Below are 20,604 nucleotides of genomic sequence, written 5' to 3'. Positions count from 1 at the left end.
CAGGGTTTTCCAAAGCCAAAGCCAGGCCACCTTTTCAGGCCTTCCCTCTGCATTCCCTCCCCAGGCCTCACCTGCATCCTATGCATTAGCCAACCTAGACTGTTTTCCGTGCTCCGAAAAGAGCCTTCTGTGTTGCCTGTTTCACTCATCCAGCTGCTTGCTTCCTTCCCGGGGGAGGGAGGGAGGGACCCAGGGTGGCTTCCTGAAGGCTGCATCTGTGCTGAGCTGGAATGCTAGTGTAGGGTAGGGAGAGGTGGGAACCAGAGGAGAACATTCCTGTTCTGCTGGAACCAGCAATGTGAGGTGCTGCGGGAAGAAAGGACAGGCTGGCACAGCAGGTGACGTGGAGGTGGCTGATGAGGCTGGAAAGCTGGGCTGGGGCTGAGTGAGGAAGAGCCTCCAATGCCAGTCTCCGCGGCCACACCTTAAGAAGAGTCCTAGGGCAGCAGGGCATAAACTCTCTCTGCCCTGCACCCCAAACACTGACAATCGATCCACTTATGGAAGTGGAATGGAAACCTCAGCAAGCCTCCATGGGAAAGGAGACGAAAGGACGCTCAAAGTGGTAAAAATGGGGAAATTAGAACACACATTACTCTGCAGACTTGGCTTATTGTATGTGGAGAAAACTCACAAGAAAAAAAAAAGACTTAATAATAAAGAGTTTGTAAGTATTATAGCTGCTGCTTCTGTGGAGCAAATTCAGGCAATATTTTCAGAAATAATAATAAAGCAATAAATACATTATGCACAACAGTTTTTAAGAAAATACTTCTGAATGTTTAATACATATAAAATGTAAGGTCTTCATTAACACAGAAAAATTAAATGGAAAATCAGGAATTAAAGCACATATGAATTATTTCTAGTACTATAGTCATGAATATTGTATTATTCTAATCATTTTATAAAACACCTTGTGTGTTCTAGTTGTAACTATTTTGAGGCAATTTCTGAACCAAAGAACAGACCACAACTATCAGAAACTGTACAGCTATTAACAGAAGGGTTGAGCTTTAAGTGCAACACATTTTCCGACTGTGGGTAGAAATGCTATTTACTGGCTACATAGGTTGTGAATAAAATTAGGAAAAGCTTGAAAAAAGTAATATACAGACCTCCTGTCACTGAGGTCAGAATGATTCATAAATGAACACTGTATTAGTTCTCACTTTAAAAAACTATATTCACCAAAACATGCAAGGAGTGTAAAACATCATTTTCATTTTGAACAAATATTAGATGAAAATATTTCTGGGGTGCCTGGGTGGCTCAGTTGGTTAAGCGTCTGCCTTCGGATCACGTCATGATCCCGGGGTCGTGGGATTGAGGCCCCCAGTCTGGCTCCCTGCTCAGGGGAATCTGTGTCTCCCTTGTCCTCTGCCCCTTCCCCTACATGTGCGCTTGCGCATGCTCTCTCTCTCTCGCTCTCTTGCTCTCTCTTAAATAATAAAATCTTCAAAAAAATTTTGTATTTATATAAGACACATAGTTTCCAGAGTAGATACATTTATTTTTTTAGATGCAAATATACCAGCCCTCAAGACACATAAAATAGTCATAATTTCTGAAAATTACATCCGCCACAGAGGCACAATCTCCTTGATTCATATGCCTTCATCTTTGCATGCAGAGGCTCAGCACTTCACATGTTAAACGTACCGGGGAAGGGCTCTGGAAAGAAGAACCACTATCAACTCAAAAAAGTTGTGTTTACTGAAATGAAACAGGATAACTTCTCTTGTTTTACATCAAACGCAAAATCTAAAGTAATAATCTTAACAAAAAAAGGGCCAGTTTGATGTTCTCCCCTACCCACAGTATAGCTTCAATGTGACAGAACATAAAATTAATGGCCCCGATGTAAACTAAAGGTGCAGAAACACGTTTAATTTTTTTATCTGAAATAAACAATATGAAATGTAATTTGGTGACTGGGAATTAAAGGTTGCAAGCAAGGCCTAAATAGTCTAAGGTTTCTAAGAACAATCAATTAGATAAAAATATATCAAACACTGTACTTTTTTCACACACCTAAAACATAGGGCCTTTGTATAAATTAAAACAGCACTTAAACACATATATAAAACAGATTCATGAGTTAAAATACAAATCGTTAAGTTAAAACACTTAAACAAAAATAAAAGTAAATACAAATAAAAAATAAAAGTAAACAGTATTGAACAAAAATAGTAGGTAACCCTATCCTGTTAATTCTAGTGCAAAGTACTGGATTTACAGTAACAAGTACAGTTTAAATGAACACGGAGGTCACTTGATGGAAGGGAGAGGATGATCCTCAAATGACATGAAATACTTGCTTTGAACCTTGGGGGTTTAGGCTTTGCAATAAATACGTAATAAATATCTGTAGCGCACCGTACAGGTTGAGCACTTATCTTTCTCCATTTGAAAATCTTTCTCCAGAGTCACAGGGTCTGAGGGCCGTCCCCGGGGGTGGGGAGTAGGGACTCTGCAGCAGGTCCATTAACAGAGCAATCTTGGCGTCCATGTGCTCTTGGAGTTTACACAGTCGCTGGTCGACGTAGTCCACGAGTCTCTTTTCCATCAGTTCCAAGTTTTTAGTAAGAATCTTCTCCAAGTAGGAACACACAGGTTGCTCTTCCATTCTAAAAATACATTTTCAAAGGCCAGTACAACAGTTATCTCTGATCTCATAACACAAACAGCCCAACTATACTAACACCAGCAGCCAACCTACAGTGCGGAAATCAGTCTGGGCAACCGTGCCGTCCCCGCATGACCTATTTCCAGCTGCCAAAATACATCTGCAACAGGCAACCACCACCTGAGCGCACAAAGCATTCTGTACCTTTCTTTCAACATCTCAGCATACAACTGAAATGAGACTGTAACAATGAAGACAGAGTGTCTACGCTCAAAGAACAAGTCTTTACTAAAGGTCTTTGGATTTTGAGCCCCAATTCAAAACTGATCTCGCCCAGTTGTTAAAAGTCTCCATGTAGGTCTTCCAAGAACCTCCCCCAACAACTCTACAATTACTAGGTTTGTCTTTTGTCACTTGAACCACCTCATTTAATAACTGGATGATTCTTTTCTAACCTAATATGAAAACGTTTAAAACTGAATATAACTGGAATGGGCAAGTAGAAATAAAAATAGTAGAATGGGGCACCTGGGTGGTTCAGTCAGGTAAGTGTCTGACTTTGGCTCAGTCATGATCTCAGGGTTTCTGCTGGGGGGGGGAGGGGTCTGCTTCTCCTTCTGCCCTCCCTCAGCTCATGCTCCCTCTCATTCATACATACATACATATGCACATATATAAAATCTGAAAAAAAAAAAAAAAGTAAAAAGCACTCAGTTTCTCAAGTTCACAACCAATGAACACTAGGGCAGTGACTGAGTATGGTCCACACAACCCTGGGGTCGCCATGACGTTTTCAGCTTCCATGAAGTGGCAAATGTGCTCCTGCTACTACTAAGATGTTATCTGAACTCATCCTCGGGATTCTCAAGAACATACAGGGACATTTTCCAGAGGCTACCCAAGGTGTAATGTCACTGCTCAGGTGATTAACACAAGTTGTGGTTGTGTATTCTTATGTTTCTTAGACTTTCCAAAGGTAGTAAACTTAGGGTAAAAATCTTTTCTTCAGAGATTAACCCCATTTGTTCTCTCTTCTTTTTTTTTTTTAATTTTTATTTATTTATGACAGTCACACACACACAGAGAGAGAGAGGCAGAGACACAGGCTGAGGGAGAAGCAGGCTCCATGCACCGGGAGCCCGACGTGGGATTCGATCCCGGGTCTCCAGGATCGCGCCCTGGGCCAAAGGCAGGCGCCAAACCGCTGTGCCACCCAGGGATCCCTGTTCTTTCCACTTCTGTGTCTTCCTAGCTACTGAGGCTACACGCTTGGAGGGGGGGGAGGGGTGGCAATATAGATGAGAATGCAACCAGAAGCTATTATTGAGTCTATACATTTCACAGGATACCATTCTCGCTAAGCTTCTTAGAAAAGACATTTTTCATAAAAACTGTTACGTTCCTATATAGCGGGAACAGGTATTTGTTGTTATTTTTCAACAAATGAATCCTTTTATATAGTCTGCATAAATAAAGGTTTTTTAGAGGCTTCAATTATTTTTCAGTGTAAAGACCAAAAAGTTTGACAGCCTCATTCCAGTATATGTAAGGGTTTGTTATTTATTTATTTATTTTTAATTTTTTTTTTTTAATTTATTTATGATAGTCACAGAGAGAGAGAGAGAGAGACACAGGCGGAGGAAGAAGCAGGCTCCATGCACCGGGAGCCTGATGTGGGATTCGATCCCGGGTCTCCAGGATTGCACCCTGGGCCAAAGGCAGGCGCCAAACCGCTGCGCCACCCAGGGATCCCGTAAGGGTTTTTTTTAAACTGTTTTCTAAGTAACTACAGAGTCACAGGAAGTTGTAAAGATGCTAGAGTTCCCAGTACCCTCACCCAATGGTCCCAATGGTCCCACCTCACCTAACTCTGGTAGAACACAAAACCAGAAAACTGATGCTGGCAGTGTGTGTATGCTACCCTCTCCCATGTACACCCAGTCACGTGAACACCACCGCAGCTGAGATGCACAACTCCTCCTTTCCTACAAGCATCTCCCTCCTGCCACCCTGTCACAGCCACTCCCCTAACACCTGGCAACCACCAATGGTCTCCATCTCTACCACTTTAGCTGGGAATGTTGTGCAAATGCAATCACATAGTATGTGACCACCTGAGATTCTCTTTGGTCATTCAGCATAATGTTCTTGGGAGCCATCCAAGTTATTGTTGTGTGAGTCAATGGTTCGTTCCTTTTTGTTGATTAGCATCCCGTGATATGGACATACCACAGTTTGTTTTAACTCTTCATGTATTTTAAGACATTTTGGTTGTTTCCAGTTTGGGGCTATTACATAGAAATAAGGCTTTGCATGCAGAACTGGGCAGTTCCTTGTGTGGACAGAAGTTTTCATTTTTCTGGGACAAAGGCTCAGGAGTTGGATTGCCAGATCACACATTAACTGTTATGTTTAGTTTTCAAGAAACTGCCAAGGTATTGTTACAGTGGCTATAGCATTCTACGCCCCCACCAGCAATGTAGAAGACATCCAGTTTCTCCATATCCTCAGCAGCATCTGGTATTGCTACCATTTTGTGTTTTTACTTTAGCCTTCAAATAACCATGTAGTAGCATCTTATGGTTTTGATATTCATTTCCCTGGGAGCCATGAGGTCAGTGATGATCATCTCTTCATTTGCTTATTTGATCTGTGTGCCTTTTTTGGTAAAATGTCTCAGTTGCCCATCCTCTAATTGAATTTTCTTCTAATGTGAATTTTGGGAGCTACAGAAATGTAGGTCATTTGTTAAATTTGTGACTTGAATACTTTCTCCCAGTTTGTATCTGTATTTTAATCCTCTTAACAGGGTCTTTCACAGGCAGAAGTTTTATATTTTGAAGGATCTAGTATTGATGTTAGCATTACTGTGATTCTGGAATCATCTAAGGGTCTTTTCCTAGTCTTAGGTCCCCAAATGTTCTCCTATATATTACTGGGGAAGTTTTATAGCTTTGTGTTTCTGTTTTTAAAGATTTTAAGTAATCTCTACTTTAGGCCTGTATATCAGTGGGAGAACTGACAACTTCATTGTTAGAAATCGAGTATGTAATTAAAAAGTTCCCAAGAAAGAAACATTCAAGCCAGCTGGTTTCTTTGGAGAATTTTACCACAAGTTTTAAAAAGAGCAACTTTATATCAATCTCTTCTAAAACACAGAACTCATTTCAGGAAGCTAGTATTACCCTGATATAAAACCAAAGACAGTGTAAGAAAAAGGAAATACAGATCATTATCTCTCATGAATTAGATATGAGAATACTTGACAAATATAAGCAAATTAAATGTAGCAATGCTTAAAAAAGAAGAATTATACTCTATGACCAAGCAGGATTTACTCTAGGTATGTAAGGCTGGTTCAGTATTTGAAAATTAATGTAATTCACCATATCAACAAACTATAGAAGAAAATTCATGATCACATAAACTGATGTAGAAAAAATATCTGACAAAGTCCAACACTGATTTATGATGAGAAAGAATCTCAGAAACTGGGAATTAAGGGACAGTACCTTATAGTCCCTAAGCAGTCTGACTTCTATCTTTTACAGTTACTATATGTTTATTATATCCAGGGTTTTCTATTTGTAAAGGGGAGGATTTGGTAAAAGAAATTTTCAGCTTTAATGTTCAATGGCCCTGCTCCCAGGTTTCCAAGAAGGCTTGACTTTAACACTTTACCAAGGTCAAAATGATTGGGTGAAATCTCAAAGCTCAGGCCCAATTCTGCCCCAAGCACACATTGTCTATCTGCTTTGTTAAAAAAACAAGTAATCAAAAAGGAACATTGCAAACATAAAGATAAGAAAAATTTAAAAAACTTCTTTAGTCCTAAGATTAATGCAATACACTCTTACATATACTAAAAACATATGATAAAATCTGTACCTTTCTGGAATGTCCTTTGTCATGATTTGTGCCTCTTTATGTAAAAAAAAAAAGTCACCCTGCAACACACGTTCCTTGCTTGGAGAAAAAAATACGAATCACCCTTCCTAAGTATCACCCTTCTCACCGTTCCAATCCTCTTCTTTGTGAGGACTGTGTATCCAGGGCAGCTATCCTACTTTGGGCTTGAATAAAACTCTCTTCCATCATTTCTGTTTAAAATTTAAAAAAGGTTTATTCACTTTACATGACAGACCTGAGAGGGATGGGGACATTCAATCTCAGCTGGACCCAGAAGCAGTTTTTAATCTCAGTAGTTTTTTTTGTTTTGCTATATCACATACCAGCTAGTTCACTGATGTAAGCTGTCAACAACTGAAGACTAAAGTTACTTTTCCTTATTGAGTATCCTTACTAAAATATAATATTACTAAGTAATAAATATCCTTATTGAATAAAAACCATTTTTTCCCAATAACTTATTAAAATCCTCAAATTTCAATGTTATATCAGAGATTTTTTTTTTCTTTAAAGATTTTATTTATTTATTCATGAGAGACACAGACAGAGAAGCAGAGACATAGTCAGGGGGAGAAGCAGGCTTTCTGCAGGGAGCCAGACGTGGGACTCAATCCCAGGACCTCAGGATCATAACCCGAGCCAAAGGCAGATGCTCAACCACTCAGCCACCCAGGCTTCCCTATCAGAGACTTTAAGAGAATTTCAAGCAGGGGTGCCTGGATAGCTCAGTTGGTTAAGCATCTGACCCTTGATTTCAGCCCAGGTCATGATCTCAGGATCCTGAGATGAAGCCCCATGTGGACGCCATGCTTAGTGTGGAGTTGGCTTGAGATTTAAACTCACCCGCACCCTCTAAGCCTGTGCTTTCTTGCTCTCTAAAATAAAGAAATTAATCTCCAAAAAAAAGAAAATTTCAACCATTTAATATCATTTTACAAGTGAAAAAAATCTAAGTCACAAGATTTAAATAATAAGGGAAATTAGTTAAGCCAGGACTATGACTGGAGTCCTGAATTTCAGTCTAGTGCAATATTTTGACATATCACATCTACATAAAGGATGGGAAACATACTAAATATACTCAGCTACCCTTTAATCAAACTAAGACTGCCCCCAAATTGGAATTATGAGATCGGCAGATAAGGGCTTATGCATTATGTCTTGATGACTCCAAAATTAGCCTGGGACAAACAAGATCAGATCTTGTCATGGTTCCCACGGCTCCTCCCCATTCACACCACTTTGTACTCCCTTATGTGATGCTTGTACTCCTTCCATAAAATGCCTAAGAAGTAACCAACACCTTCAGTTTTAGGTACTTCTTCAAAAGTGATTCATTCTACCCTGTAGAATATTTATCCCCTGTAACTGTGATAATGCTAAAATGTGGAAGCTTCAAAGATTACCTGTGGAAACAGCTTCAGACAGTAAATTGTTAGTGAAACAAATCTATTTTCTTACAACTGATTCTTCTATGAAATCTAAACCATGTCTGTCTCAAAATAAATACTTACCCAACACCAACAACGCCTTCACTGGCCTTAGTGATGCTTTCCTGCCACTTGGTGTTATGTCCCACACGGAGATGGTTAACTTGACTACACAGATTCTGGAGAAAAGGCGGCAACTCAGAGTTAGGTAGAGTTGAGTGATCACTTGCTTTCTTCGGTAGGAAAGAAGAAACTGCACTTCTGAGGTCATTCTCAAGAAGAGAATGGTTTTGTGGCACCACGTTATAATCTTTGAGGTCTGTCATGTTTCCTCCACCAAGTGGCTGCAGACTTTTATCAATATAAGCTTTTAAGTCTTCAGCCACGGATCCGGATGTCAATCCAGTTCTAAAAGGGAAAGGCGTGGAGGGTGACTTGTCCAAGGTTCCTGAAGCAGATGGCGACTGCAGGTCCATCATGCGTTTGTAACCAGGATTTCCCAAAACCGACTGAAGCTGCTCTCCAATGGGAACACAATTCTAAGGTAAATAAATCCACGTTACTATTGATAGTAATGACAGCTAACTTTGGGGGTAATTGCTATAAGTCAGGCAAGGTGCATTCTTTCATCCAGTCCTCAAAGCATCCATAGGAAGGAAGCTATTAGATTACTACCCCAATCCTAAATTGAGGAGATCAAGGCTAAGGTAAAACAAGGGCTAAAGGTAACCAGGCGAAAGTAACACAACTAGTAAGTGGCAGAACTGGGACATGAACCCAGGCCACCTACCTCCAGAGTCAAGGCTTTTAATGATTTCACTATAGTTTTTCCTAAAGGAAATATTAAATGTTAGCATGCTTAGTAAAACTGCATTAGCATTAATGTCTCCACTACAAAGGCCTCCTTAATTTATGTTAATTAAATCTAGTACTATCAACTGAGTAACAGTAATTGATGATTTTCTTAGAATTAAATGTCATCCATCAAGATTCATATATAAGCTAATCTAAGGAAATTTTTTAAAAAGATTTTATTTATTTATTCATGATAGAGACACAGAGAGAGGCAGAGACACAGGCAGAGGGAGAAGCAGGCTCCATGCAGGGAGCCTGACGTGGGACTCGATCCCAGGACCCCAGGATCAGGCCCTGGGCCAAAGGCAGGTGCTAAACCACTGAGCCACCCAGGGATCCCTAAGGAAATGTTTTATAACTAGCTTATCATGGAAGATACACCAGATAGTTTATATACTAGAAGTCTGATGCTTCATCAGTACATTTGTGACATCTGCATGGCAACAATGAGCCAACTTTTGGCTATGTCTGCTTTAATGATTTGTAGGATAACAGATTATGTTTTATGGCCTCAACTGAATTGGCAATACTCCATTATTTCATGAGAAGATTCTGGCTCACTTCTGTGATGGGGCTACACGGTCTCCCATACAGGGGCACATTCTTGCAATGCTCCTTGCTATGCTTTTCAATATTTCTGCAAGAAAAAAGCAAAACTACTTCTAGTCCACTAAACTGTTAGGTTATAGACCTATATCCTAAATTGGAAACACAAAACTCTATTAAAGATTTTAATTGGAAGATGCCATTGCATCCTTACTGTTGATCAACACCTACTGAAAGAGACTGAGAAAAGTATTATAAAGGTTAGCTAAAGAAACTCAATATATACATTGTCTACACACTCTAAAAAATGATTCCTGGATCAAACCAACCCAAAACTCATTCAGTCAACAAACATTTACCAGAAATCTGCTCTGTGTTTCTGGTATAGGAAATGAGTGAGTGAACAAAACAAATGAAAATCACCAATATGTGAAACCAATACAGGAACAGGAAACAATGGAAGGAAGGAAGGAAGGAAGGAAGGAAGGAAGGAAGGAAGGAAGGAAGGAAAGTAGGAAGGCAGGCAATATATCATGTGGATGGAGACGGGATAAATACTTTAAGGAAAAATAAAGGAGAAAAGGGGAATAATGAAAGCCAGGGAAGTTGGTGGGGTAGGAGTTGAAAGGTCTCCATGAAATTTCTTTTACTGAATCGTACTTTGGAGGAATACTCTTTATAAAGAAATGTTATCTTCTATTGAATGCAAGTTCTGGATAAACCTTGGACGGCAAACTATATAATATATATATATATAATACACATATAATTATATACAAAATTTTAAAATTAAATAGTCTCCTTTGGTAGAAAGGAGACTTATTCATGATGACAAAGCTAAATTATTTTTGGTAGTACTACAATAGTACTACAATAGTACAACAACCTTAATGACAGAAAATTGAAAATTATTATTTTTTTTTGAAAATTATTTTTTTTAATTTAATTTTATCTTTGGAGAGAAAGAGTGCATGAATGAGGAGTGAGCGAGGGAGGGGGGAAGGGGGGGCAGAGAGAGAGAGAGAGAGAGAGTGAGAGAGTGAAAGAATCCCAAGCAGGTTGCATGCTCAGCATGGAGCCCCCCATAGGGGCTCGATCTTACAATCTGGAGATCATGATTTGAACTGAAATCAAAAGTCAGATGTTTAACAGACTGAACCACTCAAGTGCCCCAGAAAATTGAAAATTCTGCATAAACAGCAAGAAATCAATGTCAAAATTGTGTATGAGAATTAATTTGGCAAAAATTACAATTTAAAAAATCTAAATGCAGATAAGCTATTTGCTATATGAAATTTTCTTTTCTAATATAACAAATTTTGATTAGAAATTCACTATTATAAAAATTAGTCATATTTTTCTCAGATGAGAGCTCTGAAAGTAATTTCCTTTTCCTCTTTGTATTAAATATCAAGCAATTCATAGGTAAGTCTATTTTTAATTTTCTTGTGCTGTCATATGTTGCCTTGCAAAGTCCACCAAACCCTTTTAAAAGTAGGCAGAGCAATATATATAAAATAATTTATATGTATGTATTGCTTAGAATTTGTCACATGTTATATAAAAAACACAGAGTAGCTTAAAAGACCATAAAAGCATAAAAGCTTAAAAGAATATAGAAGCAGGGCAGCCCCGGTGGCGCAGCGGTTTAGCGCTGCCTGCAGCCCGGGGTGTGATCCTGGGGACCTGGGATCGAGTCCCACGTCAGGATTCCTGCATGGAGCCTGCTTCTCCCTCTGCCTGTGTCTCTGCCTCTCTCTCGCTCTCTCTGAATGAACAAATATATCTTAAAAAAAAAAAAGAATATAGAAGCATAATTCATGCAGAATTATGTCCATACATCTATACACGAATATGTAAAGAACTACGTATATGTGTATATACATAATTTTATATATGTGCACACTTACCCCCAGACTTGTGAAAAGCTAAGTGTTTATTTCTGAATATTTCTTCAGATATCTGAAAGGATTGTCTAACTTTTATTATAAGAAGTTTACATAAGTATCACCTTGAAAAAGCAAGGAAAAAAGATATTTGTATTTTAAAGGTCAAAAAAGTAAACAATGTAAATCCTGCATAACTGGGTATTTTTTTTTTTTTTGAGAAAAATGGGGTGCATCCTTCCATTCAGGCAGCATTAAATGAATGCTATAGGCTAGGCACTTTGATACAGAATTCCTATTGAATTTTTCTAAATTGTAAAGTAAAACCGAATCAGAGCCCGCAAATTTCAACTTCAAACAGAGTAAGAAAAATCAACAAAACTTTTAAGAACACAAGCAACCCAAAAGCAACATTTCTTTCAAATTTTCCCATTAATCCTATGATCCTAGCAGTATTATCGTTTAGATTTTAAACACAAGGAAACTTACCTCAAAAAGATGAAGCGATGCCAAATAACAGAACTACTAATGTCAGCACCACAACCTGCAGTCAGGTCTTCTGAGATCAGATCCCCCCTGGTGCTACTTGGTCACACTGTTGTCTTGGGCTGTTCTGGTCATTTTCCCACTTCCTATATCCTTACCAAACATAGTGACTCCCCCATGAACGTTTCTTCCTTGCTCCCGCTCTCCCTTCACTACCTTCCCTGCCCTCTACTGGGGATACATCTCTCAAACCTCCCTTCTGCTTCTCCACTCCCCACCCTGACCAGTGCTTCCAAAAGCTTGCAGCATCATTTCAAGCACTATTTGGTTTATATCTACCACGCAATATTCCCAAAATCAAACTCCCTTTTTCCCAAGCAGTCTCCTCCCCTGGTTTCCATTTATATTGTTGGTATCATCATCTTCAAAACCTCAATGTCACCTTTAACTCTATTCTTCTCTGGCAATACCAGTATCAAGTTAGTTTCTAGTGTTGATGGCACCATCACTATGGCACTCCCATAGAACTTCCATAAACAGTTAACAAAAACACACTTACCTTCAGAGACACACACAAAACCATATGTAATATGACAACACAGGTCAGAACACATGATGCAAGAACTCTGAGTGTGGCACCAAAGAGGTAATGTGTCATGATCCAGTATCAGGTTATTACATACTCAATTTTAGACCATCCTTAACTCTTATCTGGATGAGGGAAGAGATATGTAGCTGCTCCCCCTGGAGTCTCCTACCCTACTGCCCTACTGATTCATTGCTCCTAATTATTCCTCTTATGCAATAATGCTGGGTCAAAATATCTCAAAATGTAGGCACAACCATATATGAACTCTTAAAATAACATTCAAAGCCCTCTGTGTTCCAGCCCCAAGCTAAACTCCTATTACTTCTTTACCCCAGGGAAGTGAACTTCTGGGCATTTCCTAGGTATATACTGTTCCTTCTAGCACTAAAGGGTTACGCAATGCTATTTTCTCTCAAATTGCATCCCTCCAAATTTACTTGCCCAGTCCTGTCCTTCTTCCTTAAAGGCCTAGATAAAAGGAAAACTACAAAGACACTTAAAGATAGGCTATAAACTAATTGACCTTTGAACTTTCTTAAGTTCTCAAAACATTGCCTTATTTACCAAAAAGGCACTCAATAAGTAAGTAAATACATGGAAAATTGTGAAGATCTGTAATAAGATATTTTGCAGAAGAGAAATTCTACAAAATGCTAGTTTACAAAAGCAAATAAATATAAAAAACAAATCAATGTAAAAGTTCAAAGGTCAATTAGTTTGACCTACTTATAAAAAGCTGTCATTTTGAAATTTTTAACAGTACCTGGACAGAATCCATCTCTACCTACCTGCTGCTGAAATCGAACCATATTCATCAATTGCTGAGCGCCAGGTGACAACTTTGACCCCATGGCCTCCATGAGAGTTTGGACCCTCTGCAGGTCTATCCTTGATCCTAGAGCAGGAGAGCTTGTTGAAGAATTTGCTGAAACCCGCCTCAATTGTACCACAACTTTACTGATGAACACACACTGATTTTCACCAAAGGAGAGCAACTATTATAACACAAAAGAGTCCCAGAAAATGATATTAAACAAAAATCACTATTTAAGGTCACTTTTCTATATCAACTAGCAATAATAATGTATTTAGGAACACAAACTTTAAATACATTTTCAATTTTAAGTTTTCCTGAAAATTGTAATGATCAGCACTTCTAATTTACTATGAGGCTCATAAGAACTTTTTATATAAAGAATATCATTTCAAAGTGAAAAATATGCAGATATACAGGAGGGGCTCCAATAAAGTTTCATTCACTTAAATTAATGAATAAAAATAAGCTATACCAATCTGAGAACCAAACACAGCACAGTTAGCTATATTATTATTTAATACAAAAGAAGGCTTTACAAAAGCACGTCCAAGTATTTACCAAAATACTAAAAATAAGTCAACTTTTAGAATTTAGAATTGTAAGAGAAATTCAGAATGGTCTAACAAAACCAGCTGGTTCACACATACAAAAGATGAGGTCAGGGGTGATTTTCTAATTTGTCAAAGGATTATCCAAATTGGGAAATGTCAAGCTTGGAACCTAGCTCTTGGGCTTCTATAGCAGTGGCTTGCCCAATGCTGTATGTTGCCTTATTTCATCCAGGTTTCTGAACCAAAAGACATATCTTGTGTGACATGGACAACAAGGTAGCAAAGTGGAAAGGAACAGGATTTAGAATCAGACAGGGTCCATGATGACTCTACTTAAAGCCTGTGTGTCCCTGGGAAAGGCCAAAAACCCGAGTCAAGAATAAAATAAGGAGAGTAATAACAATTATTTTTACATGGTTGTTATGAAGATTAGGTGTTAAAATTCCCAGTACCTACTACTGAGTAAGTGCTCAAAAAAAAAAAAAAAAAGATGGCTAACTATTAGCTTTCATATACTATTGACCCAGAATAAACTTTAGTGGGCCTAGGATTTCTCTAATGAGACTCCCCTTAGCACTCCCATAGAACTTCCATAAACAGTTAACAAAAACACACTTTCAGAAACACACACAAAACCATATGTAATAGGACAACACAGGTCAGAACACATGATGCAAGAACTCTGAGTGTGGCACCAAAGAGGTGATGGTCCTCAACAATTAAGGAACTCCGCATTCAATTTATATACCTACCTTCTAACCTCCCTACTACCTACTTTCTGCTTTTTCATCCCCATCGCCCCACCACTGAATATGGGACATAGTTTACTCATTGAGTCAGCTTACCTACTTCATCACACTAGAATGTCAGCAACATGAGGGCATTTTATTACCGCTAGTTCCTACATGCCTAATCATATATCTAGCCTCAGTAGGCCTTCAAATACTTGAGTATTTGAATGAAACACTTCATTAAAGTAAATCTGGAAACTATTAATATATATTGCATAAAACATGTCTTGGAATAAACAGTTCTGTAAATTTGCTACCAGCAGGCCATGAAATTACTTATCATTTCTTATTCTAAACAATATAACCTGTATAAAGTAATGCTGAGATAAAAAGAGAGCAAAGATTTATTTCTTTTTAAAAAAATTTATAAAAATAGCTTTATTGAGATATAATTCACATGCCAAAAAAATGATTTAAAGTATATAATTCAGTGGATTTTAATATATTCACAGAGTTGTGTGGCCATTGCAATTTTGTTGTATTTTTTTCTTTTCAGATTTTTTACTTAAATTCTAGTTAACATACAGTGCAATACTGGTTTCAGGAATAGAATTCAGTGATTCATCCCTTACACAAAATACTCAGTGCTCATGATAACAACTGCCCTCCTTAATGCCCATCCCCCACCCACCTCCTCCAGCAATCCTGTTTGTTCTTCACCTTTAAGGGTCTCTTTTGGTTTCTTTCCCTCTCTCTTCTCCCCACCCTCCACATATGTTCACCTGTTTTCTTTCTTAAATTCCACATATAAGTGAAATCATACGGAATTTGTCTTTCTCTGCCAAGACTTATTTCATTTAATGTAATATACTCTAGCTCCATCCACGTTGTTACAAATGGCAAGATTTCATTTGTTTTGATGGTTGATTAATCCTCCACTGTATATATATATATATGTATACCACATCTTCTTTAACCGTTCATCAGCCAATGATCGTTGGGCTCTTTCCAGTTTGGCTATTGTTGAAAATGCTGCTATAATCATCAAGGTGCATGTACCCCTTCAAATCCATATTTTTGTATCCTTTGGGTAAATACCTCGTAGTGCAATTGCTAGGTTATAGGGTATCTGTATTTTTAACTTTTTGAGGAACCTCCATACTGTTTTCCAGAGGGGCTGCACCAGTTTGCATTCCCACCCACAGTGCAAGGAGTTCCCCTTTCTGTGCATCCTCATCAACACCCCTTGTTTCTTGTGTTAATTTTAGCCATTCTGACACATGTTTGGTGATATCTCATCTTGTTTTTGATTTGCATTTCCCTGATGATGAGTGATGTTCAGCATCTTTTCATAGGTCTGTTCGCCATATGGATGTCTTCTTTGGAAAATGTCTATTCATGTCTTCTGCCCATTTCTTAATTGGATTATTTTTTGGGGTGTTGACTTTGGTAAGTTGTTTAAGGATTTTGGATATTCTTTATCAGATGTTATTTGAAAATATCTTCTCCTATTCCATAGGCTGCCTTCTAGTCTTATTGTTTCCTTCACTGTGCAGAAACTTTTTATCTTGATGAAGTACCAATAGTTCATTTTTGTTTCCCTTGCCTCTAGCAAAAAGTTGCTCCAGACAAGATCAGAGGGTGCTGCCTCTGTTCTCTAGCACTTTGATGGTTTCCTGTCTCACATTTAGGTCTTTCATCCATTTTGAATTTACTTTTGTATATGGCGTAAGACAATGGTCCAGATTCATTCTTCTACATGTTGCTGTCCAATTTTCCCAGCAAGATCAGACTTTTTTTTCCCACTGGACTGTATGCTGTACATACAGTATTTGCTGAAGATTAGTTGACCACATAATCATGGGTCAATTTCTGGGTTTTCTATTCTGTTCCACTGATCTACGTGTCTGTTTTTGTGCCAGTACCATACTGTCTTGATGACTACAGGATTGTGATGCCTCCAGCTTTGCTTTTCTTTTTCAGGATTGTTTTTACAACTTGGGGTCTTCTGTGGTTCCATACACATTTTAGGACTATTTGTTCTAGCTCTGTGAAAAATGCTCCTGGTATTTTGACAGGGATTGCATTAAATATATAGACTTCTTGGGTACTATAGACATTTTAACAATGTTTGTTCTAGTCCATGAGCATGGATTGTTTTTCAATTTCTGTGTGTGCTTTTAATTTCCTTAAGTTTTCTATAGTTTTCAGAATATAGATCTCTTTTACCTCTTTGGTTAGGCTTATTCCTAGCTATCTTACGGTTTTTGGTGCTAGCCATTGTACTTTTATATCCCAAAAGTAACCCTATACCCACTGGCAGTCACTCCCCATCCCACCAACCCTCTTAGCCCTAGACAATAACTAATCTGCTTCCAGTCTCTATGGATTTGCCTATTCTGGACCTTACATATGCATACACACACAGAATCATACAATATGTGATCCCAACTTCTTTCACACAGTGTATTTCAAGGTTCATTTGTGTTTCTATATACTTTTTATGCTGAACAATTTTCTATTGTGTGGGCATACCATATTTTGTTGACATATTCAGTGATGGACAGTTGTTTTCTTTGTAACCTTTTGGCTATTAGGAATGATGAATACACGAATGTTCATTCGTGTATATATCAATAATTTTTGGGGGGTGGGGAGGAGTCCTCTAATTTATCCATGAAGTAGTTCAAAAGAAACAGATTTGCCCAAGGTACACCCAACTAGGCAACAAAACAGGAGGAATATCCTGGGCCTATGCCTTCCAGCTCAGTAACTTTTCTCTTGGTGCTAGTTATTATCACTCAAGTTCACCTCTATGATATTTTTAAGATAGAAGTCCAAATCTCTTTAACTCTTGGATGCTCTTCTCTATAACTTCCCTAAATCCCTTCTTTCTAGATATAATAAAGCCAAAACGACTTATAGCTTTCATGACACCATATTTTTATATAAAAATGAGGAACAAAATTGGACTAACCATATTACAGAACCAAAACAACTACAGATCATACAAAAAACATTTGCAACCGTCAAATTAGTTAAAATCTAGTGATGACTTACCTTTATTTTACAAGCATGACTACAGGACTCCAATTTTAAATATTTCATATAGAAAATAATTTTGTGCTCCCTAAAATAAAATAGAATTTAACTTTTACTATTATTATTAATAGTTACATTTAAAACTTGTTTCATATGAATAAACAAAGAAACAGCAAAATCAGCTAAAAATGCAGAAAAAAAACTGATGGTTGCCAGAGGGATGGGCAAAAGGGATGAAGAGGGGTAGGAGACACAGGCTTCCAGTTATGGAAGAAATCGCTGGAATAAAAGGTACAGCATAGAGAATACAGTCAATGATAACGTAATAGCATCGTATGGTAACAGATGTAGTTATACTTGTGGTGAACTTAGGCTAACCTATAAAGATGTTGAATCACTATGTTGTATACCTGAAACTGATGTGATATTGTATGTCAACTACATTCAAATAATACAATTTTTAAAATTGTTTCTAAGCCGTTCCTTAAATCCTGAGATTCAATTACAGTCGAGTCTTTGTATAAGAACCTAGAGAAACATCACACCATAACCGGCTGAATTGTGGGTTACATAGGCGGGTGTGGCACAGTCTTGAGGCCGTGCACCATCTGTAATGGACTTTCCTCCAGAAAAATGTGTTCAACGTTCCAGACTAACTGCCAAATTACCTTTGGGAAACAGACCATTTGTGTTCATGGAGAAAGCCAAGAAGCAGGAATAAGGACTCTGCATGATAGTCTGTACAGTCCGTACAGTGGGACTAACTAGTAGGACCCTCCACCCAGGCACCTCCCTCCATCGGCTCCAGGTCTGCACATTTATACCAGGAGAAAGCTGACCCAGACTGCCTCAAAGACCCGTAGAGGGAGAAACTTCTACTCCCGCTGCTGTTTGTATCTTCTCCCCCTGGCGTCTGGCATCAGCTCAGGGCGTCGTGACTAGCAGCGAAGCTGAGGGCGGTCACAGGGCTTGGGGACCGCACCTGTAGGTGGCCTGTCACCCACCTGCCGTCCAGGTCACCGCACACACTCCTGCCCCTGCTGGTGCCACAGTACTCCTCTCCCGCGTACACTTCCATGTTTCTCGCTGAACTTAAAACGCCAACAGAAGCGATTTCTTCACCTGCTTCAGGGTCACAGCGCAGGTGAAGGAAGCAGGGCTTTTCGCCAGGGCTGCTCGGGCTGGTCCTCAAAACCACCAGATCTCGGCTGCAGAGAACAGCGCCCAACGCGTTACTGGGGCCAGTCGTGCGCACTGCTCCGAGCTCCGAGCTCTCGGGAGGCCGCGGGTCGTCCTGACTCGCCCGCTCCACTGAGCCCTGGGGCCCCGCCCCGCCCCGCCCCCAGCACCCGCGGACGCCAGGGCGCGACACCACACCGCGGGCCCCGCATCTCCACACAGCAAGTGCCCGGGCCCCTCCGTGTGCCCCGGAGATGGACCCCGCCCGCCCCCTGCCCCCACCCCCCCCGCACGGCCCCCACCGGCCCTCCCCGCTCCCCCTCCCCCTCCGCCCCCACCTGCCCTCCCCGCTCCCCCTCCCCCTCCGCCCCCACCTGCCCTCCCCGCTCCCCCTCCCACTCCGCCCCCACCTGCCCTCCCCGCTCCCCCTCCCCCTCCGCCCCCACCTGCCCTCCCCGCTCCCCCTCCCCCTCCGCCCCCACCTGCCCTCCCCGCTCCCCCTCCCCCTCCGCCCCCACCTGCCCTCCCCGCTCCCCCTCCCCCTCCGCCCCCACCTGCCCTCCCCGCTCCCCCTCCCCCTCCGCCCCCACCTGCCCTCCCCGCTCCCCCTCCCCCTCCGCCCCCACCTGCCCTCCCCGCTCCCCCTCCCCCTCCGCCCCCACCTGCCCTCCCCGCTCCCCCTCCCCCTCCGCCCCCACCTGCCCTCCCCGCTCCCCCTCCCCCTCCGCCCCCACCTGCCCTCCCCGCTCCCCCTCCCCCTCCGCCCCCACCTGCCCTCCCCGCTCCCCCTCTCCCTCCGCCCCCACCTGCCCTCCCCGCTCCCCCTCCCCCTCCGCCCCCACCTGCCCTCCCCGCTCCCCCTCCCCCTCCGCCCCCACCTGCCCTCCCCGCTCCCCCTCCCCCTCCGCCCCCACCTGCCCTCCCCGCTCCCCCTCCCCTCCGCCCCCACCTGCCCTCCCCGCTCCCCCCTCCCCCTCCGCCCCCACCTCCCCCTCCGCCCCCACCTGCCCTCCTGGGCGCTCCCCCACGGGCACGACCACCGGCAGCCGCCGCCCCAGGCCCCGCCGGCCCCACGCACCCCGCGGCAGGCGGCGCCAGCAGCTCGTCCCAGTCCAGCCCCCGGGCGCCGAGGTCAGCGCGGGTGAGACGCAGGCTCTGGGCCAGGGCTCCGCAGGCGGCATCCCAGGACGAGGCCAGCACCGGGTCCTCGGCCCCGCTCTCCATCCCGCCGCCGCCAGCCCCGGCCAAGCCCGGAACCTCTCTTCCAGGGCGTCAGTTTCCGCCAGGGCCGGGGCGAGGCGGAGGAGCACGGCCACTTCCGGCGCCGCGGGCTTCACGCCCGAGGCCCGGGCTCCTGGTCCCTTGGGGAGGAAAGCCGCGTAGCGGAGACGCGCATGCGCGCGCCGGCAGCCCTGGGCCGGGCGCTTCTAGCCCCGCGGCCGGCGGGCGGGGGAGAGCCCGGGTCGGAGCATGCGCGCGGCGGCACCTGGGCCCGGAGGGAGCTGTGCGCAGGCGCGGCGCGGGGGCGGGCGCGGGCGGTTTTAGCACGTGGGCGGGCGGAGCGAGCGGGCGGCGCGGGCGACGGTTGCCGGGCGGCCCGGGGTGGGGGGCGGCGCGGAGAGCCCGCGGCCCGGCAGGAGCGGGGCGGGCGCAGGTTTGCTCGGGCCGGTCAGCGGCCGCGTTAGTGACCCCGCTGGGAGGCGGGGGGGCGGGGGAGCTGACCTCGCGCCCCGGGGCCGCCGCGGGGGGAGGGGGAGGGGCGGTGCCAGGTGCCTCCCTGCCTCTTCCTGTCGCCCATCACCTTGAGAAAACTGGATAATGGGATTCAAATAAAGTAAATAAAATGGGGACGTGAGGGTTCCTCAGATTTGGGCTGACAGCAGCCTCTCTGGAGAATAGAAATCTCGCTCTGTCCCCTGTTACTTTTGTTTTAGGATTTGCTTTTCTGGGACTT

General features: G+C 42.3%; 1 protein-coding gene across 2 annotated transcripts; it reads right to left on the bottom strand.

Annotated features, from left to right (window-relative positions):
* Nucleotides 1-757: 757 nt before the first annotated feature.
* LOC112928876 (ATPase PAAT-like) lies at nucleotides 758-20,156 on the bottom strand. 2 transcript variants are annotated; one of them, XM_072740305.1, is made up of 6 exons: nucleotides 19,729-20,156; nucleotides 18,476-18,679; nucleotides 17,490-17,559; nucleotides 13,119-13,325; nucleotides 8,053-8,507; nucleotides 758-2,630 (listed from the first exon to the last, which is right to left on the bottom strand). In XM_072740305.1, the coding sequence occupies exons 1-6, from the start codon at nucleotides 19,872-19,874 to the stop codon at nucleotides 2,396-2,398; spliced, it is 1,317 nt and encodes a 438-aa protein (XP_072596406.1). In that variant the 5' UTR covers nucleotides 19,875-20,156; the 3' UTR covers nucleotides 758-2,395. The 2 variants fall into 2 exon arrangements, with proteins under 2 accessions (XP_072596406.1, XP_072596407.1); XM_072740306.1 differs by lacking the exon at nucleotides 13,119-13,325 and having other exon boundaries at nucleotides 19,729-20,079.
* Nucleotides 20,157-20,604: the final 448 nt, after the last annotated feature.

This window comes from Vulpes vulpes, chromosome 15 (genome assembly GCF_048418805.1).
Source record: "Vulpes vulpes isolate BD-2025 chromosome 15, VulVul3, whole genome shotgun sequence".
NCBI classification, from domain to species: Eukaryota; Metazoa; Chordata; class Mammalia; order Carnivora; family Canidae; genus Vulpes; species Vulpes vulpes.
Note: the sequence above shows the minus strand (reverse complement) of the source record. Positions and strands in the feature narration are given on the sequence as shown.